The 26,121-nt window shown below is 36.8% G+C and overlaps 1 protein-coding gene across 3 annotated transcripts in view; it reads left to right on the top strand.

Moving 5' to 3' along the window:
* The window catches only part of MDGA2 (MAM domain containing glycosylphosphatidylinositol anchor 2), a 791,718-nt gene that overhangs the window by 474,908 nt on the left and 290,689 nt on the right, over positions 1-26,121 (top strand). For all 3 annotated transcript variants that reach the window (XR_004817749.2, XR_003134750.3, XM_025442520.3), the window contains exon 4: positions 12,351-12,547. Coding sequence is in view for 1 of the 3 variants with exons in the window: in XM_025442520.3 (XP_025298305.1) it covers positions 12,351-12,547 (197 nt within the window). In the remaining 2 variants the exon portion in view is untranslated. The remainder of the gene's footprint in view (positions 1-12,350; positions 12,548-26,121) is intronic.

Here is a 26,121-nt window from a genome sequence, read left to right as displayed (position 1 = left end):
AGCCATAAAAAAGAATGAAATTGTGCTGTTTGGAACAGCATGATTGGAGCTAGAGAATATAAGACTAAGCGAAATAAGTCAATCAAAGAAAGACAGAAACCGTATAATTTCACTCATGTGTAGAATTTAAGAAACAAAGCAAATAAAGGGAAAAAAGAGAGAAACAAACTAAGAAACAGATTTTTACCTATAGGGAACAAACTGGTGGTTATGTAGGGAAGGTGGGAGGGGAGATGGATGAAATAGGTGATGAGGATTAAAGAGTACACTTCATCATGATGAGCATTAAGCAATGTCTTAAACTGTTGAAACCCCATATTGTACACCTGAAACTAATACAGCACCATATGTTAACTATTCTGGAATTAAATTTAAAAACTTAATAAAATTTAAAAATTACAGAAGATTCAGTGTAATTTGTGTAAGTAGATCCATAAGAACAAAATTTCAGATAAGAATGAGACAAAATATTATAGATAGCTTCCCTCTATAAATGTCCCATTTTTGAGAATTTGGTGTCAATTACTCATTTTTGTTTGTTTTCTTTTATGAGTTATCAGATAAAATTAGTCATTGTGTATGAAACATTATGTAGGAAAAGATATGAAACTCTTCTTGTGAATACATGCACAAAATATCTCATTGATTTATCTAAGAAAATGTTGCTTTTATATTAATACCTGCAGAAAGGGCTGCAAATCATGGACATTGATGCTTTGTTTATAGCGAAGTACCTTCTGCTTGATTACTGATATGTCTAATAATTATTTAATAAGTTTCTTTTTTGTATAACTTTAAGGCGACTTAATTTTATTCAGGTTAATTAACACTATTTATTATCCTGCACATTCATCCTATAATTATAATAGTGACATAAATTCATATCCAAAAAGTGAGAAACAGTATACATGATGAACTTTCATTCCTCTAAGAGTATTAAGTGATTATATTCCTTGAGAAAACATATTCAGATTTTTTTTTTAAGATTTCTAGAACTTCCCAGAGGGGAAGATGACATCCAGTACGGTATTTAGTATGTCTTTGCCATCTGGGTTTTCAGATTCATTTGGTTTAATTCAAAGATTAAAGAAAGAAAAATTGGACCAAATGGTGGAATAAAGCCCTGTGGAAAGCATGCCTCTGCTGTGATTATTTTTGAGATTAATTGATTCTTTAACTTGTAACTACGCCCCATGATTTTGGTTGCTGTTAATAAGTGATTTACCATAAGCACATAGATTAATTGTGCCTGTGCATGCTGGGAGATGAGTTAACTCTTTGAGGTCACTAGAATACCCTAGTTTAAGTGGAGAGTAGACTAAACAAATGCTCCCATGATTTAGTGAACCTTATCTCAAACAGGACTATTGAATATATAAGCACTAACTTTGGATTTTTTCAGGTAGAAAATCTATGTCTTTATTAAAAAAATAGAGGTCAAAAATAATTCCAAGTTTTGTAATCTAAAACATTGGAAGCTTGGGTGAACACCTCCTAAAACCAAGAATATACTACCGATAAGGTGAAAAATCCATGTAATTAGGGGTTCCTGGGTGCTCTTTCGGTTAAGTGTCTGCCTTCGCTCAGCTCATGATCCCCGGGTCCTGGGATCGAGCCCTACATCAGGCTCCCTGCTCAGTAGGGAGTTCTGCTTCTTCCTCTGCACCCCTCCTCCTTTCGCATGTACACACACACTCTCTCTCAAATAAAGGCATAAGATCTTTTAAAAATAATCCATGTAAGGTCAGCCCTGGTGACACAGTGGTTTAGTGCCGCCTGCAGCCCGGGGTGTGATCCTGGAAACCCAGGATTGAGTCCCACATTGGGCTTCCTGCATGGAGCCTGCTTCTCCCTCTGCCTGTGTCTCTGCCTCTCTCTTCACTCTCTCTGAATGAATAGATAAATAAATCTTTAAAAAAAATAAAAAATTAAAAATAATCCATGTAATTATACCATTAAAATAGTTCACATATTGACCATTTTCGTAAAGATACTTATTATCTTATTTTTTTCATATAAATTCTTGGTTCTTCCTTATTTGGACTTAAATATATGTCTGTCAGCTTAAAGGAAAACAAAGCAAAGCAAACAGCAGGATTCCTATGATCACATGCTATCCTCTAGCTACTCTTCTAATTCTTTCTTGTCAGAACCAAGTTTCTTGTAAGGATTATATCTATGAATCTCTCCATATTTTCACTGGCTTTCACTGCTTTAAGGCACAGGAAAATGACTATTGGTTCTACTATTCCTCTGACAGAACTATGGTGAAGGCCACCAGTGACCTATTTCTTGCCAAGCTTAAAGTGATTTATCAGTTCTATTCTTACCTTGATCTCTTTTCAACATTTATTCTGGTTTCCAACTCCTTCATGGCAGTGGAATTACTTTTGAATTTATTTTGTTTCCTTTTGATTTGTTTTGTCTCTACCTTTTCATGAGTTTTTATTCATTTTTTTTTCCAATGGTTTCCCCTTCTTTTTTCCTCCACTTGGTGTTGCCCAGGGCTCTCTCCTTGGATCATCCCTCTCTTTGTTCTGCACATGCCTTGAATGGTCTCATCCCTCACACAGCATACTGATGACTCACAAATCCATATCTGTAGCCCAGACTTCTTATTCTGCCCAGTCTATGTACATTGTAACAAGGAGAGCAATATGTGCTTCAGCATGATTTAAACATTTAGCATGATTTAAACAAAAACATCTTCATCTTTCATAATCTCCCCTGTCTCCTCTGGCCGGAAAAAGGTTTACTTTACATTTCATATTCCTGTTAATGACTGTCTACCCATCTGCCCAAGCCAAGTCCTTCCTTAACTCCCACCTTTCTCCCAGTCCTGTAGTAATCAGTCACCCCGTTCAATTCATAAATTTTTCTAGGGTTAAAAATGTAGTTTATATCATCATAAATATGTATATGACTTTAATTTGGCAGTTCCTGACATGTTTAATCAGCCAAAGAGAAAGTTTCTAGAAGATTATTTCAGTTAGACAGGAGTAGTTGTTCTATTAATGGGAAGAAACGAATTTTCCTTAGATTAACTTTATTGTATGTATGCGTAGCCTTGCTGAAAATTGACATTGATCATAATAGCTACAGATCAATCTTCTTTACATTTACTGTGTGGATACTTTATATCCACATAGTTATATTTTATATAAAGCCATGCTATGTTATTAAAATATATTCAAAGCAGATACTCATATATTAAATTATATATCAGTGATTTTTATTATTTCATGAATGTGAAGAGTTTTGGCCTCTCTTAAATAATAAAAATAATATTCTCTTTACTTCTAATAATATTTTGCATTTATCAATAGATATCATCTCTAGGTGTTTGAATTTCACATACTCAGCTTATTAAATTAAAAGAAATTTGTTTTAAAGAGAAGAAATAATTCCAGATAAAATATCAGCAATAATAGAAAATAGTAGAGTGTGGTTTTATAATATTATCAAAGCCATTTAGTATGAAAACTGAATATTAAATAAAGATCTTATATTATTTGAACTATATATAAAGACTGAAGAAAATTAGAAATGATAACTCAAGATCCTTGGATAAAACTGTATGTAGTTAGTATTCTGTCTAAATGCTGGGTGTGCTGAAAGATGTTAACTTTCAAGTGACTACCTCTCATAAAATTATCCTCACTTGGAAAGAGCTACCAAAGATCAAGTCTTCTCACCAGAGAAGCCCTAACAGTGATTTATCAGTGTCCTTTATAGAACAATCCTTTATAGAACATATAGGACAACTATGAAAGTTCATCCCAATTCTAGAGCTCCTTCTGGATCATCTGGAGACTTTGTAGTGATGCATCACAGTTTAACTCCTCCCACTGCCTAATATTTCCTACCTTTTTTTTTTTTTTTTTTTTTTTTTTTTTTTTTTTTTGCAATTTTGTAAACCAACACAAGAATTGGTCCTGAGGGCACTCCTCAGTAAGTTTCCTGAATGCATGTCTTCACCAAAGAATCATATTTTCAAGGAATCATTCTAAATGGTCTCAGATGTCGACTCTAAGATAGAATGTTACAAGTAGATGGGTAATCTACCCATCAGCCCCCAACTGGCTGATAGTGAGGACTCCATTTCTAGTAGTAGGTGAACCACTGATAGCTCTTGAATACTGTAATGGTGAAATTGTTAAAACCTTCACTGATGATGAACAAGGATAGGTACTAGTGGGAGGTAATGCACTATGAATTCAGTATCTTTGGCTTTTGAAGAATTCAAGGGAAAGTAATTATTATAATGATGATCAAATCTGTTTCTGCTGTTCTATTCATGCAGTGGAGAAAAAGAATGAAAGACTGAATGTGAATAATAATGAATTGAAGGTGATATGTGAGAATAAGATCTCTTTCATCGAATATAAAGAGACTCTCATCTTTAGTCAGAGATCATAAAAGCTGATAGTAAGTGAGGCTTAGGATGTATTTAAAAGCATAGCAGAGCTTTATAGAAATTTGAATCCTTACCCCCAACAAATCAGCTAAGCCAGTATCTTAAACCTGGTTGAGAACAAGTAGAACTCTGATTTGGAGTACATTTGAGTTTATCACTTAAGATAGCTTGAAATCCAATACTCCATAAACCTTCTGGGCCTGCAGAAGTGGTCTTTTCCTTCAAATTAAGGGCTATCATGACCACCTTGCTTAAAGATGATTCAGAAACTTCTTCCTTTTATGGTAATACCCCTCTGAAGATATACCTCCACCTCCATTCCTGGGCTCCAGTTCAATATATAGAGTCAATAGATGTCATCACATGGCCACAGAAATGCTGTAAGGTAGGAAAGGGTCTATACTTCAGATGAGTGGCAATATTTACTGGCAGGAGTTGGGAGAGTATATATGGAATTGGATCCTGAGGCTTCTGGATCAAGTGGGTTGGAGAATAAGATTGAGGATGGAGAAGATCAAATGGGGATAGAGAATAAGAGTTTATTTATATGATAGTATTCTCCCATGTTATAAAATTTGACAACTTGACAAGGATAGGAGAGAGTTGCTGCTGCTAGATAGCTGTTGGAAGCTTGAGGAAAGCAAGCTTTCCCAATAAAGGAAGTATAAATGTCAGAGCTGCTGTGCATACGGTAAAAAAATGTATCAAAAAACTCAGGTATCTAAATATGCTAAAGTGAATATACCCATGAGAGTCCAGAAAAGCCATTCACTATCTTCTTTGTAAAGTCTTTGAAGACATCCCTAAAGCATTAAGAATGTGCTGGTGACTGAGATTGAACAGCATTGAGAAGCTCAGAGGTGACTTGTTCTCTGTAGGCAAATGTTGATGGTATATGATGCTAATACAAAATTGAGATCCCTGATAGGAATGAGAATGTCAAGATCTCAACATAATAGAATCTAGATGTCAGTGCTTAGTTGTCACAAGCAAGGTTGGGCAGAGTTATCTTAATGAGTAGCTAGTGAAAATGCACCCAGCGCTATAGACAAACAGAGAGCTCTAAAGATGAACAATAAAACATAGCATCCTACAGGGAAAAATAAGTGGACAGCCAACAAGGGAATTATCCTGTCTACACTATTAAAGAAATCAGATGGATGATCAGGAGGCTGAATATGGTCACATATTTTTTTTGAATTATGCTATTCTTTGCCCAATTGCTGCACCTAAGGTAATTTTCATACTTTGAACTCTTTGACTGAAGGGGAGATTGAGTCACTAGAAGGAACCCAGCAACACCATTCCAAGTGTATATGGTAATGATTCTCCAAATTCTTTGTTTAAAGAATCTATATCTCCTTACTTGAATAACCATTTTCTAGGAAAAGCAAACTTGTGAAACATTTTGAGGACTATGATACACAGCATCTAAGTTGACCTTAATACCTGATATTCTACAGAATTTTCAAGCCCTTATATTATTAGAGTTGGACATATAGGTGCCAGGTAATAAATGGAATTGTGGCCTATGGTAGGCTCACATTGGATCTACCGATCCATAGATCCACCCTGTTGTCATTTATCTTGTCTCCAGTTGTGTAATTGGAATGGACATATTTGCTAGTTGTCAGAACCTCCATATTGATTTCTTGATATTTTGAGGTAGAGCTATCCTAGTGAGAAGGCCAAATTGAAGCCTCTGACACTTCCCCACTTTGAGCTGAGATTTATTGAACATAATATTATATCCCAAGGGAAATAGAGATTAATGCCACCCTTAACACCTTAAAAGATGTGCTGGTGGTAGTCCATATCATATTTCATTTATTGACAATGTTGTCTCCTGATGAAACCAGAGGGAACCTAGAGGAAGACAATGGACTATGACAAACTCATCCAAGTAGTGCCCTCATTGCAGCTTATACCAGATCGTCTATTTTTGCTAGAGTAGGATAACATGGCCTAGGTACATACTGTGTGTCCATTAATAACTGTTAATGTGTTTCTTTTCATTTCTGTTAGGAAAGAAGATTACAAATAATTCGCATTCACGTGAGATGGACAGTATCATATATTTGCCCTAAAGCTAAATTAACTCTCACACTCTTTCATAACATTCTGTTGAACTTGTTATTGGTCCACTATACCAAAGAGATCATGTTTATCAGTCCAGATAAACAAGAATTGGCAAGTACACTGAATATCTTGATAAGACATTGCATAATCCAGAGAATTGGAATAAGCCTATGAAGATTCAGGGGCCCACAGTATTAGTAAAATTGTACAGATTCTGTTGTATGTGCCTTGCCAGGTTATCCTCTCCAAAGTAAAGCACCAATTATTGCATCTCACAATTCCTACCTTCCGAAGGAAACACAGTGCCTGCTAAGTCTTTTTGGGTTCCACAGCACACTCCACACTTGGAAATACCATTTCAATCCATTTATCAGGTAATTCAGAAGGCTTCAACTATCAACTTCAACTATGTTTCACAGTAGGAAAGGGTTCTCTAGTTTGCCTATGCTGTGATGTAAGTGACCCTGGGGCCTGAGTCATATAACCTATCAGTGCTGGAAAAAATGTATGGTTTACAGCAATACTGATAGAATTATAAACTAAATTTATAGGATTATTGGTAAGACCATGCTTTCTAAAGTCAAGAATAATTCCCCTTTCATAAAATAGCTCCTAGTGTACTACTGGGCATTGGTAGAGATGAAGTATCTGAATATGGAATATCAAATGACCATGTGGTCTGAACCACCAATCACACATTGGGCTTTGTCACATCTACCAACATCCAGCCATAAAATAGGTCAGATGATAGAATATGGCAGTGGGAAATTCAGGATAAGGTATGGCCAGGATCCAAGGACCCAAGTAAGTTGTACAAGAAGGTGCCCAGATCCTCATGGTATCTATCAGTGTTTTGCCAGTTCCTTCTTCTCAGGTCTTATCTGCCCACAGAGTGGGTTACTTAGAAGTTGATGGTGAAGAAAAAACGCTAGACTTTTTTATGATGGGTCACTCAGTATATGTATGCAAGCCAAAAACTGGACTGCTGCTTCAGTACTGCCTCTCTCTGGGTTGTTCCTGAGAGAACAAAGGGACATCTTTCCAGTGGGCAGAACTTTGGTTTAGGTAGTGTCCCTCATCACCTGCTTTGAATGGAAAGAGATGTGTTCGGGTATGCTGATGGATCTATGGGAGTGCATATTATTGAAGACCAAAAAGTATCCACCACAGAAGCACAAAAGGATGAAGCAGAATTGCACAAACAGTTGATAACAACCAACTTCTGTTACTGGCTTCTCATAAATAGCACAACAGGCTCATGAATAGAATTGCCATAATGGTAGGGATGGAGGTTATGCATAAGCTTGAACCATGGGTCCTCGTCCATGAAAGTTGATCTATCTACTGCCATTATTGAATATCTAACCAGGATGCAACGGAGACCAACACTTGACACAGTAAAAGTGCTATCCTTCAAATTTCCAACCTATCCTTTGGTAGCAAGTTGGTTATATTAGTTAGACCTCGTTTACCCTTGATGTGACTACATCATTTGGACTGGATTTGACATATATTCTGGGTATGGATGTTTATGCTGATGTCAGCAACAGCCCTATCCAAGGGCCTTTAGAATGTTTTATTCTTAACACAGGATCCCATCTAACTACTCATGGGATGAAAAGCACATCTTGCATAAGTGAAGATAGAGCATTGGAAACATTGCCATGGAATTCTCTGGTCATATATTCTCTATCACCTAAAAATTCCAATTTACTAGATTGATAGAATGGCCTTTGGAGGAGGCAACTGAGTCTCAGAGAGATAATGGCTGGTAAGCAAGGGGTCCTATTCTCCAAGATAAAGTGTGCATTCTAAATCAATGACTATTGTTATATAATGTGCTTTTTTAAAAAATATGGAATACCTAGGCTTAAAATCAAAGAGTGACCCACTTAGTACTATCACATTCAATGATGCACTTGAGGAATCTCTGTTTCTCTTCCTGAAACTCTGAGCTCCACCAGTTTAGAAGTCCTAGTTCTCAGAAGAGGAAAAGCTTCTATTAAGCGATACATCAAGAGCCCCATCAATCTTCAAGCCATTGCTGCTACTCATTTACTTTAGGTTTTCTGTGTTAGGAAAAACAGATAAGAGGAATCACCTTTCTGGAGGGAGTTAACTGGTCCATATGACCAGCTGGAGGTAGGACTGCTGTTACACAGTGAGAGAGTATATAATATGTTGATACCCAGATAACCCACTGAATGATTTCTTGGTATTCTCTTGAGAAATTTTGGTGGTAAACAGATAAGTGCATCAGTAATGACTTGAGAAGAATGTAGTGACCTGAGGAGTAACCTACTTATGCCAAAGAATTTACTAGACCAGGATGGGAACAATTTAGAATGGTAATAGTAGAAAGAGATGAGGAATACCATCTCACCACAGTTGCTTGTGACAGTTTTCCCGGGACTAACCAGCATCTTGAAATAGCTTTTCCCAGATAGAGTGAATTATCATATCTAGAACATGTATCTAAGCAGATGCTATAGTGTACCAGCCAGACCCCTTCCTCAGTACTGAAGGACTCATTCCTCCAGCTGCTGAGAGTTTAAGCAGCTGATGGCTATCAGCTAAATCCTTCTTTAGAAATTGCCCTAAACCAAACAGAGCTATCCCTCCTGAGGTCATGCACCCTAGGTGGGAATAGCACACAGTCAAGGGCTGGTTGATGGAGAGGGGATGGGGTCTAAGTCTTAGTTCCCTTGCCTTAGGGCAGGACAGCTCTGAGGAGATACTACAGCTCCATCACTTCTCTAGAGGTACAGAGATTTTTGTTGCAACTGTGCTGTAGCTCAGCTCTCCTCCTTGACAATCTTAAGTCGTTCACTCTGAGTGTTGATCAAGAAGGTACTTCCCAATACACGGGTACCTATATCTTAGAAACTCTTTTCCAAGAAACCTGACCTAAACAAATACACATATTCAGTAATACTGTGTAGAGTTTATATTAAATGTATATACTGTTTTAAGTGATGTATATGTATGTATATAAAACTACATATAAATGTATATGTGTGTACAAACCCACACACACAGAAAATGTATTTTTAGGCATGCCATTATTTGACTTTTCTAGAAGATATCTTGTTTTTGTCATGTTTGTTTTTTAGTCTAAAAAATATCATTTAGGAGTTTTGTGAAATAGAAATTCCTAAACATGGGTGAATCCAACAGATAGTTCTGCCAATACAATATTCAGTAAGCCATTGTCACAGGATTAGATTCTCAGAAGGCCAGTGATCCAAAACTTACAGAGATCAGAGAAGAGCATGTTTAAATGTTTGTTCGCGTTTGGTCTATTCCTGACTGAGTCCATTGACACCACCACCTAACAAAGAAAGAACTGGGTATATGCCAATAAATGGATGTTGTAAAGTACAATAATAGCTATTTGGAATCCAAGGAGAATCATCATTGTTACATTGATTACCATCCAATTCTGTTTTCTTCCTAAACTTGCTGGCTTCAGAATTTTGTTTTTACAACATAATACAGCTCATGTCTTCTGAAAATGAGACTATGACTAAAAGAAACTATGTTTTGAGTAAGAAAAAAAATAGTTTACAATCAACTCACAATACCTTTTTTTTTTTTTTTCAAGTCTCTAAGACTGAATTCACCAAATCAATCTTCTTTAGGATTTGATTTGTATGTGAAGGACTAATCACCAAATAAGTGAATGTTTTGTAGATTTAAAAGGCCTTTAAACATTTCATGATAATGATGCTGGTATCCCTAAGTTCACTGATTATTAAAACCACATAACATACATCCCTGCACAGCTAATAGAATGAATTGAAACTGAAATTTCCTTAAACTTTACCAAAAAAGCAGCAGTCGGTCCGTAAATTTATACTACTATAATTAGAGGCCTTTGAGGTAGCTGTGAAAAGATTCTAATGTTGGGGGGAAAAAACTCAGAATGTTGCAAAACTAGAAATTTAAGTAGGACTGTCAAGCAATTCACATTTGGAAAAAACTTTTTTAAAACTGGGAAAATTTGGGATTCTGTTCTTTGATTCCTTAGGGCAGCTATTACTTCACTACTTTTGTTGGCTTTTATTATTTTAATGCATCACGAAGAATCTTTTCTAAAGAACAGTGCCTTTTAAATATTCAGGGTAGCATGTGCTCACACACCACTATTCTTATATTTATATAATATTGTAGCTTCTCTTCAGTGTTCACATGAAAGTATTGTCATGTAAAAAATCACTAGCCTGAACAAATGACAAAATATCACTTTTATCTATTTAAAATGAGAGTTGAGTGCATTATGAATTGGTGGATAAAGATAAGGAAACAACGTAAAATAAATGGAAGTCTAAATGAAACTCCAATAATGATGAGTAATAATAATAGCTAACTTTTATCGAGCATTTACTATGTGCTTAAGGCTTTAAGGACTAGCTCATTTAATTCTCTAACAGCCCTAATAGTATGGTACCATTATTATTCTCATTTATTGATGAGGAAGTCTAAGAGCACAAAGTAATCTTTGAATTACCAAGAGCACTAAGTAATCTTTCAGTTAGAAAGCCAAAAGGGGCAAAGCTGGATGAAATTAATATTTAAATACAGCAAATGTTTGCCTCATATTTAGTAAGTACATACTAGGTTAATAGTTGCACATGGAACCAAGAGCTTGTTATTGTTGTTATTGATTTATTTTTCCCCATTTTTTTGTTGAGGTATAATTAACATATAATATTATATTAGTTTCATGTATATATGATTGTATATTTGTACATATTGCAAAATGATCACCACAATAAGTTCAGTTAACATCTATCACCATGCATAGGTACAGATGTTTTGTTTTGCTTTTTTCCTGAGATGACAACTTTTAAGATCAATTCTCTTAGCAACTTACAAATATACAACACAGTTGTTTTAAAGCAAGTTCATTTTTTAATCTCTTCTTCTTTTAATGAAAGAAACTGGAATATGGTAAATCAGGAGTTGGCAATCTTTGGCAGACTATGGCCCATGAGCCAAATCTGGCTGAGGCATTTGCATTTGTAAATAGTTTTACTGGGACTCCGCAACATTCATCATCCACTCCTTTACTTAACTGTCTTTGTTTTCACACTACAATAGTAGGATAAGGTAGTAGAGAGAAAGACTCTATGAACCCAAGTTCATACAAAGCCCAAGATTGTATTGTTTGTTTTTTTTACCCCCAGAAAAGTTTACTAAATATTGTGGTATATATCCCTTCTTTAGAATACATGTAAGATGGCAAAAATTTAGTGCCCATCACCTGTAGTAGGAACATTAATGCTTTTAACACAACCTTTTATTAGCACATTTCAAATTAGCAAATATAATCTGGGAAATAAAATCTGAGATGAAGGAAAAACTTAACCCAGTGTAAGATCATATTTTCTTAATATAAGAATAATAATTTTTAAACATAATTCTTGATTGCTTTGAATATATTAGTTATAATTGTTTGGAAAAGAAGTGTATTAAGGGAAAGAGTCTGTTGAGCTGTTTGGTATTTATTTCCCTGTCACTGTGTTTCATTGTTTCGGCTAATCTCTTGAATTTAAAGGTCTTGGATTCCGATCTCTCTCATGGAGCTCTGTTGGAAATATGCAGTCATTTGCACTATCTCAGCAGGCAGAGCTCTTAGAAAGTAGCTATTGTCTTCTCTGCCTATCATCGGAACTTTCTCTAAATGAGTTCAATAAACTAAATTTTAAAAAAGTGAGTCTAATGATAAGCAATAAAATCCCTTATGAAAATGCACCTTTGGTCAGATTTTATATGTTTAATACCTATAAAAGCCGTGTAACTCATAATAGTGTCATTTGGTTGTTTTTATTTTTTTATTTATTTTTTTTAGATTTGGATGACCCAGTAGTAACTGTTCATCAAAGTATAGGTGAAGCTAAAGAACAATTTTACTATGAAAGAACAGTGTTCCTCCGGTGTGTTGCCAATTCCAATCCACCTGTTCGGTATAGCTGGAGACGTGGCCAGGAGGTATTACTCCAAGGATCTGATAAAGGAGTTGAGATTTACGAACCCTTCTTTACCCAGGTAGGAATTAAGGTATTTACACCCCATTCTGCTAAAATATATTCCTAATTCAGAGAGCATGCAATGTTACGTCTACTTGAAGAGTCTTTCCAAATCTGACCTTTGACTGAAAGATAATTCAAACAATAAAAGGCAATTTGTTATTTTTTATATGGTAATTAAATTTAAAATGTTAACATTTGAAAAAAATTAATGTGTCCTAATTTGTATTTCTTTATAAATAGGTTCATCTAGGTTTCACTAAAGTACATAATTTTACATTTGCTGACTGCTTTGTTTTTTGTGGAAAATATTTCTTAAAGGGAGTGATTTTCATTTTCTTATTTGCAGTGGCAAATATATTTTAAAAGAATGAAGAAATCTACTTGAAATTCATTTAATTTTGATTTTAGGAAAAAGTGTCTTCCATTTCTTTTGTGCATTTTGGGTTTTAACTTAGTTTAAAAATAGATCCTACTCATGTAAAAACTAAAATATCTAATGAGTCATTAACTTATTTAATTAAAAAATTGAGTTAATTTTACATGGAGTGAATGTGATATGAAATATTCTTTTATAATATGTATCAAGTAGAGAATCAGTAATTCTCAAAGAAGACACTGAAATTTGTAAGAATATTTGAATGCCGTTATATTATAAAGCTTTTCTGGTGACTAGAAAGAAATACAAACCTAACAGACAAAGTAAAATATTTTTAATAAAAATGTCTATGGAAAATACTCAAAATATCTGTGACCATGAATAATAATTTTAAAAAGATATAGGCAATAAGATAAACAAGTATTTAACCACATTATCTGTAGCTTTGAGATTCTATGTGATTGTAACTAGGACAATATACAACTAAATTTTATATATTATGAATATTCTACTTTGAAATATTAAGGATAAATATGTTTCACTTCTCAACTCTGTAATAATAGAAGGTCATCCTGAATTTGTAAATTTCTCAGCATCTAATTTTTCACCATTAAATATATTTCCTTATATAATGAGCCGTTTACTTGTAATGTCTGAGTCCAGACCTCTATGATTAATATAATTGCCAATGTTTAGATATTAACTGTAAAAGAATGCATGATTATATAAAAACATCTGAACACATCATATATATTATTATATTGCTATTTGTAGTTATAGATTAGCTGGGACTTGCCAAGATATAAATATCTGAAAATCATTGTTACACATGTGTTACTACTGAGACTACCATGACACAGCCTGTTTCGATCTGACCCTCTCCTGACTCAGGACATTGCAGTATCAATAGCCTTCTGTCAACAAAGAGGATCAGGTTTTCCCCATACATTCTATGTACTATAATAATACATCCTTCAGTTTTTAGTAATATCATTTATTTTCTTAGAAAATTAACAAAATATTTGTTACCAGTATTTAGTTGCTTGGGTGCGTTAAGGTTTTGAAATCAGATAAATTATCACCTACCATTTGTTTTTCTATTGTCAGTGTTTTTTTAGAATATGTATGTTGTTTTTTAAAAAGTTCTTATTTTAATTTCAGTTAACATACGATGTAATATTAGTTTCAGGTGTACAGTATAGTAATTTGATACTTCCATACATCACCTGGTGCTTATCACAAGTGCATTTCTTAATGCCCATCACTTTTTAACCCACTTCCCCAATACCCCCCTTTGGTAACCATCTGTTTGTTCTCTGTAATTAAGAGTCTGTTTCTTGGTTTTTCTGTTTTTTACCTATTGCTTGTTTAATTTCTTAAGTTCCACATATGAATGAAATCATAGTATTTGTTTTATTCTGACTGCCTTATTTCACTTAGCATACTCTGTAGCTCCACCCATGTCCTTGCAAATGGGAAGATTTCATGCTTTTTATAACTAAATAATATTCCATTGTCTTCTTCATCCACTCGTCAGTTGATGGACACTTGAGCTGCTTCTGTATCTTGGCTCTTGTAAATAATGCTGCTATAAACAAAGAGGGGGGGGCATACATATCCATTTGAATTAGTGTTTTTATATTTGGGGGAATACCCAGTAGTGTGATTGCTGGTTCATAAATTAGTTCTATTTTTGATTTTCTGAGGAACCTCCCTACTGTTTTCTACCATAGATGCACCAGTTTACATTTTCACCAACAGTGCATAATCTCCAACACCTGTTGTTTCTTGTGTTTTTGAATTTAGCCATTCTGATGGATGAGAGATATGGTTTTGATTTGCATTTCCCTGATGACATATGATAATGAGTATCTTTTCACATGTCCGTTGGCCATCTGTTTGTCTTCTTTGGAGAAATATCTGTTTATGTTTAATTGGATTACTTGGTTTTGGGGTGTTGAGTTTTATAAGTTCTTTATGTATTCTGGGTACTAACTCTTTATCAGATGTGTCATTTGCAATTTTTTTCTAATTCTGTAGGTTGCCTAAAATGTGTATGTTGTTAAAACTTAGAAAACAATTTTTCCTTTAGAATCTTGTGAAACGTGGTAGTTTTACAGATACTGAGGTAACACTGTATAGCCGTTTATTACCTGTAGGTGGGTCTGATCTCTTAGGCATATGTACACATGTGCCCTGTCCAAATTTTGGGGGGAGGGAATTATACTTTCAAAAATATTAGGTGGGGCGGGGCAAGATGGCAGAGGAATAGGGTCCCCAAGTGACTCGGCCCCACCAACTTACCTGGATTACTTTCAAATCATCCTGAAAACCTACGAATTGGACCTGAGATGTAATGAGAGAACAGCTAGAATGCTACAGAGAGAAGGGTTTGCGCTTCTAACAAGGTAGGAAGGCGGAAACAAATAAAAAAGACTCAAGTGGGTGGGGGACCTGCGAGGAACCGGGCTAAGGGGGACGGTGAGAACCTCGGGGACAGCAGAGCCCAGCCCCGGAGAAGCGGGAACTTTAAAAATCCGCGCCAGATTCTTCCTGGAGGGAAGGGCGCTCAGCAGGGAACTCGGGCAGGACCCAGGAGGGACAGTGGAGCCCCAGGTTCCCGGGGTCACTAACAGAGGAGGTGACCCCAGAGGAGAGCGCACCGCACACCACGGGCGGAGCTCAATAAAGGGCTGGAGCCGCCCGGCGGGGCCTCGGGGAGAAGCCGGTGGGTCAGGCGGGGGCTCCGGGCGAGGGGGCTGCGCCTGCTGCCTTCGGGAGCCCGCCCGGGGAGTGCGATTCCAGCGGTGAAGGCCCCAGAGCCCAGGGCGCCGGGGGACACAGCCCAGGATCCTGTGCTCCCCCCGGGACAGGCGGAGGTGGGGAGGGCACAGGACAGTGGGGACGCTCCTGCCCCCGGCACTTCGACTGTGCAGATCAGGACCCCCGCTGCCCTGGGAGCATCCAGATCTGTGCGGACTGGGAGCCGCGGTAGTTACTGCGGGAGCTGACTCCAGGGCTGGAGAGCTGGCCACCGCCAGTGGGGTTGTTCCTCCTGGTGTCACCCTGTGCCTGGGAGGGGCGGGGCCTCAGGGAACAGGGGTCTCACATGATAAACAGCTCCCACTGAGCCGTGCACCTGGCAGGGGGTGGGGCATCTCCCCCAGGTGCACACACCTGAGAGTCAGCACAGCAGGCCCCTCCCCCAGAAGACCAGCTGGAAGGACAGGGGGAGAGCAAGTTCTTGACAGAGCAGTACTGGAAAGCTCCAGGGGAAGTTGAGGGATTTACAGTATACAGAACCAGAGGGTACCCCTCCTTTTTTTTTCTTCTGTACAACTCGTTTTTATATCAGACTGTACTTTCCTTTTTTTTTTTTTCTCTTTTCCCACCTTAACTACAATATTTTAGCACCTCTTCATTTTTAAGATTCTTCCTTTTTGTCTTTCATATTTCTACAATACAGGTCCTAGATGTATTTCCCACTTCTAGATTCTTCAACGTACTCAACTTAATTTTGAGAGATATACAAGATATCTTTTTTTGTTTTGTGTTTTTTGTTTCCTCTGCCTCATTTTGTTCTACAATGATGGAAGTTAATACCTTCTAAAACATGACCAGCATGCACCCAGAACCAACTGGTATACTGTGCTGGTTCATTCTGTGAGATCCCTAATTCCCATTTTGTCCCCCTCTTTTATCTCATTTATGTTTTGGTGGTCAACGTTGGGGCCCTCTACAAGTATTTCTGCTTTATATAAATTTGGGACTATGTATCTTCTAATATACAGAACTTAATATACTGAGAAACAAGACGATCAGCCTCTAGGACACCTCAGGTAGACTACATTCTCCCTTCACTACAACTTCTTCACCTCTACCATCTTCCAGTCACCCCCTCCCCTTTTTCTCCTTTTTTTTTTCTTTTTTTTTTTTCTCTTCTTCTTTAGGATCCTTAGTCTTTTATTTTATACTACTTTGTTTTAAAATTTGTTTTTCACTTCAGTGGTCCTTTTGTTTTATTTCGTTCTGATCTTTGTTTTCAACTTCTGGTCTCTGACCTTGGCACAATCATCTAGGGTGAAATTTACCTAGATCGTGGTTTATATTCTTGACACTGCCCACTCATACAGCCACTCTGCACTGAGAAAAATGACTAGAAAGAAGAACTCACCACAAAAGAAAGAATCAGAAACAGTACTCTCTGCCATAGAGTTACAGAATTTGGATTACAATTCGACATCTGAAAACCAATTCAGAAGCACAATTATAAAGCTACTCGTGGCTCTGGAAAAAAGCATAAAGTATTCAAGAGATTTTATGCCTGAAGAATTTAGATCTAATCAGGCCGAAATTAAAAATCAATTAAATGAGATGCAATCCAAACTGGAGGTCCTAACGGCGAGGGTTAATTAGATAGAAGAAAGAGTGAGTGACATAGAAGACAACTTGATGGCAAGGAAGGAAGCTGAGGAAAAAAAGAGAAAAACAATTAAAAGACCATGAGGAAAGGTTAAGGGAAATAAATGACAGCCTCAGAAGGGAAAAATCTGCTTATAATTGGGGTTCCAGAGGGTGCCAAGAGGGCCAGAGGGCCAGAAAGCATATTTGAACAAATCATAGCTGAGAACTTCCATAATTTGGGGAGGGAAACAGGCATTCATATCCAAGAGATAGAGAGGTTCCCTCCCCTAAAAAAAAAAAAAAAAAAAGTTCAAAACCTCAACATTTATAGTGAAACTTGCAAATTCCGAAGATAAAGAGAAGATCCTTAAAGCAGCAAGAGACAAGAGATGCCTAACTTATATGGGGAGAAATATTAGATTAACAGCAGACCTCTCCACAGAGCCCTGGCAGGCCAGAAAGGGCTGGCAGGATATATTCAGGGTCCTAAATGAGAAGAACCTGCAGCCAAGAATACTTTGTCTAGCAAGGATCTCATTCAGAATAGAAGGAGAGATAAAGAGCTTCCAAGATAGGCAGAAACTGAAAGAATATGTGACCACCAAACCAGCTCTGCAAGAAATATTAAGGGGAACTCTGTAAAAAAAAAAAAAAAGAAGAAGCCCAAAGTAGTAATCCACAAAAACAGGGACTGAAGAGGTATTATGATGACACTAAATTCTTATCTTTGGATAGTTACTCTGAACGTGAATGGGCTTAATGATCCCATCAAAAGACACAGAGTTTCAGACTGGATAAAAGAGCAATACCCATCTATTTGCTGTCAACAAGAGACTCATTTTAGACCTAAGGACACCAGAAACCTGAAAATAAAGGGCTGGAGAACCATTTACCATTCAAATGGTCCTCAAAAGAAAGCAGGGGTAGCCATCCTCATATCAGATGAATTAAAGTTTATCCCAAAGATGTAGTAAGAGATGAAGAGGGACGCTATATCATACTTAAAGGAACTACCCAACAAGAGGACCTAACAATCATGAATATTTATGCCCCGAATGTGGGAGCTGCCAAGTATATCAATCAATTAATAACCAAAGTAAAGACATACTTAGATAATAATGCACTGATACTGGGAGACTTCAACACGGCGCTTTCTGGAAATGACAGATCTTCTGAGCACAACATCTCCAAAGAAACAAGAGCTTTAAATGATACACTGGACCAGATGGATTTCATAGATATTTACAGAGCTTTACATCCAAACGCAACTGAATACACATTATTCTCAAGTGCACATGGAACTTTCTCCAGAATAAACCACATTCAGGTCTCAACCAATACCAAAAGATTGAGATGTCCCCCTGCATATTTTCAGACCATAATATTTTGAAACTTGAACTCAATCACAAGAAGAAATTTGGAAGATACTCAAACACATGGAGGTTAAGGAGGATCCTGCTAAAAATGAAAGGGTCAACCAGGAAATTAGAGAAGAATTAAAAAGACTCATGGAAACTAATGAAAATGAAGATAGAACCATTCAAAATCTTTGGGATACAGCAAAAGCAGTCCTAAGAAGGAAATATTTTGCAATACAAGCATCCATCAAAAAATTGGAAAAAAAGTCAAATACAGAAGCTAACCTTGCACCTAAATGAGCTGGAGAAAGAACAGCAAGTAAAACCTACACCAAGCAGAAGAAGAGAGATAATAAATATTTGGGCAGAACTCAATGAAATAGAGACCAGAAGAACTGTGGAACAGATCAACAAAACCAGGGGTTGGTTCTTTGAAAGAATTAATAAGATAGATAAACCATTAGCCAGCCTTTTTCAAAACAAAAGAGAAAAGACTCTAATTAATAAAATCATGAATGAAAAAGTAGAGAACACCACCAATACCAAGGAAATACAAAATATTTTAAAAACATATTATGAGCAGCTATACACCAATAAATTAGGCTATCTAATTTATTGATATATCAATATCTAAGAAATGGATGCATTTCTGGAAAACCACAAATTACCAAAACTGGAACAGGAAGAAATAGAAAACCTGAACAGACCAGTAACCAGGGAGGAAATGGAAGCAGCCATCAAAAACCTCCCAAGACAGAAAAGTCCAGGGCTAGATGGCTTCCCAGGAGAATTCTATCAAACATTTAAAGAAGAAACCATACCTATTCTACTAAAGCTGTTTGGAAAGATAGAAAGGGATGGAATACTTCTAAACTCGTTCTATGAGGCCAGCATCACCTTAATTCCAAAACCAGACAAAGACCCCACCAAAAAGGAGAATTGTAGACCAACATCCTTGATGAACACTGATGCAAAAATTCTCAGCAAGATACTAGCCAATGGGATCTAACATTACATTAAGAAGATTATTCACCATGACCAAGTGGGATTCATCCCCGGGATGCAAGGCTGGTTCAACAGTTGTAAAGCCATCAACGTATAGATCATATCAACAAAAGAAAAAACAAGAACCATAGGATCCTCTCAATAGATGGAGAGAAAGCATTTGACAAGATATAGCATCCATTCCTGATCAAACATCTTCAGAGTGTAGGGATAGAGGGAACATTCCTCAGCATCTTAAAAGCCATCAATGAAAAGCCCACAGGAATATCATTCTCAATGGGGAAACACTGGGAGCCTTTCCCCTAATGTCCACTCTCACCACTGCTATCCAACATAGTATAGAAGTCCTAGCCTCAGCAATCAGGTAAAACAAAAAAAAAAAAAAGAGAGAGAGAGAGAGAGAGAGAGAGAGAGAAAAGGGCATTCAAACTTGCAAAGAAGAAGTCAAACTCTCCCTCTTTGCAGATGACATGATACTATATATACATAAGCCAAAGAATTCACTCCAAGACTGCTAGAACTCATAGAGCAATTCCAGTGTGGCAGGATACATAATCAATGCCCAGAAATCAGTGGCATTTCTATACACTAACAATGAGACTGAAGAAAGAGAAGTTAAGGAGTCAATCCCATTTACAATTGCACCCAAAAGCATAAGATACCTAGGAATAAACCTAACCAAAGAAGTAAAGGATATATACCCTAAAAACTACAGAAAACTTCTGAAAGAAATTGAGGAAGACACAAAGAAATGGAAAAATATTCCATTCTCTTGGACTGGACGAATTAATATTGTGAAAATGTCAATGCTACCCAGGGCAATTTACACATTTTTTACATTTATTTTTAAGTTTTTTTTTTTAAGATTTTATTTATTTATTCATAGAGACACACACACAGAGAAAGGCAGAGACACAGGCAGAGGGAGAAGCAGGCTCCATGCAGAGAGCCCGACGTCGGACTCAATCCAGGGTCTCCAGGATCACGCCCTGGGCTGCAGGCAGCGCTAAACCGCTGCACCACCGGGGCCCCCCCAATTTACACATTTAATGCAATCCCTATCAAAATACCATGGACTTTCTTCAGAGAGCTGGAACAAATTATCTTAAGATTTGTGTGGAATCAGAAAAGACCCTGAATAGCCAGGGGAATATTGAAAAAGAAAACCAGAGCTGGGGCATCACAATGCCGGATTTCAAATTGTACTACAAAGCTGTGATCATCAAGACAGTGTGGTACTGGCACAAAACCAGACACATAGATCAATGGAACAGAATAGAGAATCCATAAATGGGCCCTCAATTCTATGGTCAAGTAATATTTGACAAAGCAGGAAAGATTATCCACGGGGAAATGGACAGTCTCTTCAATAAATGGTGCTGGGAAAATTGGACATTTACATGCTGAAGAATGAAACTAGACCATTCTCTTATACTAGACACAAAAATAAACTCAAAATGGATGAAAGATCTAAATATGAGGGGAATCCATCAAAATCCTAGAGGAGAACACAGGCAACACCCTTTTGAACTTGACCACAGCAACTTCTTGCAAGATACATCTATAAAGGCCAGGGAAACAAAAGCAAAAATGAATTATTGGGACTTAATCAAGATAAAAAGCTTCTTCACAGCAAAAGAAACAGTCAACAAACTAAAACACAACCTACAGAATGGGAGAAGATATTTGCAAATGACCTATCAGATAAAGGGCTAGTATCCAAGTTCTATAAAGAAATTATTAAACTCAACAGGAAAGAAACAAACAATGCAATCATGGAATGGGCAAAAGACATGAACAAAAATTTCATCAAAGAAGACATAGACATGGCCAACAAGCACATGAGAAAATGTTCCGCATCACTTAACATCAGGGAAAGACAAATCAAAACCACAATGAGATACCACCTCACACCAGTGAGAATGGTGAAAATTAACAAGATGGGAAACAACAAATGTTGGAGAGGATGTGGAGAAAGGGGAACTCTCTTGCACTGTTAGTTGGAATATGAACTGGTGCAGCCACTCTGGAAAACTGTGTGGAGGTTCCTCAAAGAGTTAAAAATAGAGCTACCCTACAACCCAGCAATTGCACTGCTGGGGATTTACCCCAAAGATACAGATGCAATGAAACGCCGGGACACCTGCACCCCGATGTTTATAGCAGCAATGGCCACGATAGCCAAACTGTGGAAGGAGCCTCGGTGTCCAACGAAAGATGAATGGATAAAGAAGATGTGGTTTATGTATACAATGGGATATTACTCAGGCATATAGAAACGATGAATAACCACCATTTGCTTCGACGTGGATGGAACTGGAGGGTATTATGCTCAGTGAAGTGAGTCAATCGGAGAAGGACAAACATATGGTCTCATTCATTTGGGGAATATAAAAAATAGTGAAAGGGAATAAAGGGTAAAGGAGAGAAAATGAGTGGGAAATATTAGTGAGGGTGACAGAACATGAGAGACTCCTAACCCTGGGAAATGGACAAGGTGGTAGAGGAAGGGGAGGTGGGCAGGGGGATGGGGTTACTGGGTGACAGGCACTGAGGGGGGGCACTTGACGGGATGAGCACTGGGTATTATACTATATGTTGGCATATAGAACTCCAATAAAAAATATACAAAAGAAGATTATTAGGAATTTGTTTATTAAGCCAGCACTGTGAAACTTTTCATTTATTCCTTTGAATCTATTTCGTTTTTATGTTAGCTGTTCCAAAAAACCATCTTATGAGAACTTTCAAACTAATAGCTATTGATTCTGCCTTATAAAAGTAACTTTGTTTTCTTTTCCCTCTTTCTCTTTACCTCTTCTTTTATGAGGTAACAACACTTTTTTAATTTGAGCATTTCCTTACTGATACTTCCTTGTATATGAATATCAGCTTTTACTGTGCTATATAATGCAGGCTTTCTCTGGTGGATGTCCTCCTGACTCTGCAGCTTAGACCATCTGAATCAGTTCTCTTAAAAAATATTTAAGAAACAGACTTTTCTTGCAAATTCTGTCTTCTGGATTCACCTGCTGTAGTTGATAATGGCCAATAACATGCAATTTAGCTCCTTTTTAAAGATGTCTTTCCTGCTTTTGGTTACTTGACAGTGTTGCTTATCTCTCCTTCTGAAATAGCTATTATGTATTTGTATCTGTCCTAAAAATTCATGTTGCAGCAAGGAATGCTTCAATAATTCTATGTTATGTATGTACTCGATTTGTTAATATCAAATGTGTTATGTAGGCCAAACTGATACGAAATTTCAAGTAGCAGCACATGGAAAATTTAGTTCTTACAGCCATAGAGAAGCTTTTTCATAGATTAAATATTATCAGTGGTTGTACCTCATATCACAGGTGTATACTGCACATATGCCTGATATACACAAGTCCAACTATATCATAAAACTTTCATTATCTCTCTATGGAATTGTGGAATATTGGAATAACTGGCTGCCATGCTTTATAACCCCAAACAGGTGATTTATTATTTAAAAATGTAAATCTGGGACACCTTGGTGGCTCAGTTGTTTAAGCTTCTGACTCCTGGTTTCTGCTCAGGTCATGATCTCAGGGTCATTAGATGGAGTCTCGCACTGGGCTCTGCACTGGGCATGGAGCCTGCTTGGGATTCTTTCTCACTCCTCTCTTCCTGTCTGTTTGCCATCCCCCACCCAACACCTCATGCAAGCACACACATGCAGGTGCTCTCTCTCTCTCAAAAAATAAACAAACAAAAATGTAAATATAATCTTTTTTTTTTTTTGCTTTAATTCTTCCAGTGGCTTTCAAATACTTAGAATCAATCCAAATAATGTATTTTGACCTAGATCATGTTTGACTTTGTTCTGCTTCACTCTCACTTATTTAATCTATACTTCACTCACTCTTCTGGTCACATGATCCCTAGAAGCCAACCTTGTCTATGCCTAGGATCTTCATGTTATTAATTCTCCCTCATATTTACTTAGGTAATATGGCAGGGACTTCTTAACACTGAAGACTTACCACCTCAGAAACACTTCCCTGACAGATCTCTCAAGTAATATCCCTTCCCTTCCACAGTTACACTTTTCCAAAACTCAGTTTTATTTTATTTTTCCCATAGCACTGAATCCATCAGATTATCTCATTTGTGTGTTTGGGCATAAACTCACTAATTATAGAGACTGTGTCTTTTCTAGAGCTCAAACAGTGCCTGACACGTGGAAGATTCTCAATAAAAATGTGTTAAAATTGAGCCAGTACTTCCATGGAGACATCTGGATTTCTGGCTATGGTACAAAAAATAGTATAAAAAATACGTTACACAAAAATTTTTAAAGTCCAGGTTATTAGTAACTCTTGAGTCACTCTATAATTCCATCCTTCTTTATCCCCTAAAGAAGGCTTAGTGAAATGGGAAAGAGAATGGTGTTCTAAGTGGATGCATGTTGATGTATATAGTTTCCAAACTGTAATGATTTTCTAGTTACAGCTTTTAATTGACTTCTAGTCTAATTTCACTATGTCAGAAAGCATACTCTGAACAATTTTAACCTCCAGAAATTCTTTGAGACTTTCATTATGGTAAGCCTGTGATCTATTTTCATAAGTGATCAATGTGCACCACAAGAATATGCACTTCACATTTGTTTTGTTTCAAATAGGCTACATTTGTTAATTGTGTTGTTCAGATTTCCTTTGTATTTTCTGATTTTTGTGTCTGCTGTTTTAAAAACTATTTAAAGAAGTTAATATCTACTAATATGGCTGTAGATTTGTCTTGTCTTTATTTTTATCAATTCTTGCTTTATATATTCTGAGGTATATTATTAGTACTTACAGATATATAATTATTATAACTTCCTGATAATTATCTAAATATATTATCTTCTGGATATTATGTCTTCCTGGTAGATTATCATTAAGAACGTCCATTTTGGGAACCCTGGGTGGCGCAGCGGTTTGGGCCTGCCTTGGCCCAGGGCACGATCCTGGAGACCCGGGATGGAATCCCACGTCGGGCTCCCGGTGCATGGAGCCTGCTTCTCCCTCTGCCTATGTCTCTGCCTCTCTCTCTCTCTCTCTCTCTCTCTCTCTTTCTCTCTGTGACTATCATAAAGAAATTAAAAAAAAAAAAAGAACGTCCATTTTTACTTCTAAAATTGCTTCTTGCATTAAAGCCTGTTTTGTCTGTCATTTATTTAACTGCACAATTTTTTTTGCAGTTTTTATTTAAATCCCAGTTAGTTAACATACAGTAATATTTGTTTCAGGTGTACAATAGAGTGATTCAACACTTCCATAAAATACCTGGTACTCATCACAAGTGCACTCTTTAATCCCCATTGCCTAGTTAACTCATCCTCCACCCACCTCCCCTCTGGTAACCATCAGTTTGTTCTCTATGGTTAAGGGTCTGTTTCTTGGTTTGTTTCTCTTTTGGTTAGTATTTGGTTTATTTGGAGGGTTGAGGGAAAATGGTAAATATTCACCTCTTTTTTTTTTAAAGATTTTTATTTATTTAATAGAGAGAGAGAGAGAGAGAGAAAGAGCGTGCACAAGTGGAGAGGAAGAGCAGGAGATAGAGAAGCAGACTCCCCATTCAGAAGAGAGCCCAAAAGGGGGCTCAATCCCAGGACCCTGGGATCATGACCTGAGAGCCCAAGTCTCAGCCACCCAAGTGCCTCCTCTCCTTTTTTATTTTTCTTTAAAATTTTTATTTATTTATCTGAGACAGAGAGAGTTTTAGTTTCAAATTTACATCTTTATAATATGTCACTTGCAATCAGTATATAGGTTTCGTTGTTTTAATCCAATGGGACAAACCTTAGTTTTTAGTATATTTAATTCTTTTTTGTCCACATGACCCACCTATTTTATTTTACTTATCTCTTTTCTTGCCTTCTTTTGGATTTATCAAATATTTTTAATTATTCCATTTATTCCTCTATTTAAGGGTTTTAAATTATCTTAGTATCTTTTATTGGTTCCCTTAAGAATTACACCTTGCATCTTTGATTATTACTTCATCACTTACTTAATGATGATAGAAACTTAGAATATTTTAAGAATATTTACTCTTTTGTGGATCCCTGGGTGGCGCAGCGGTTTAATGCCTGCCTTTGGCCCAGAGCGTGATCCTGGAGTCCTGGGATCAAGTCCCACGTCAGGCTCCCTGCATGGAGCCTGCTTCTCCCTCTGCCTATGTCTCTGCCTCTCTCTCTCTGTGTGTCTCTCTCATGAATAAATAAATAAAATCTTAAAAAAAAAAGAATATTTACTCTTTTTGTATTTTATCTTATTTTTGTCTAGTATTTTAATTATAATTTAAAATCAACAACATATTATTTTGTTCTTTGGAACAGTCATTATTCACTTATATTTACCAACTTTTCTTTCCATTTTGAGTTAATTTTTCTTTATAGTGTGAGGGAATGCTTGAAGTTCATTTTATGCAGAT

This window comes from Canis lupus, chromosome 8, assembly GCF_003254725.2.
Source record: "Canis lupus dingo isolate Sandy chromosome 8, ASM325472v2, whole genome shotgun sequence".
Taxonomy (NCBI): domain Eukaryota; kingdom Metazoa; phylum Chordata; class Mammalia; order Carnivora; family Canidae; genus Canis; species Canis lupus.
The sequence above is the reverse complement of the archived record's forward strand: the minus strand, read 5'-3'. Positions and strand labels throughout refer to the sequence as shown.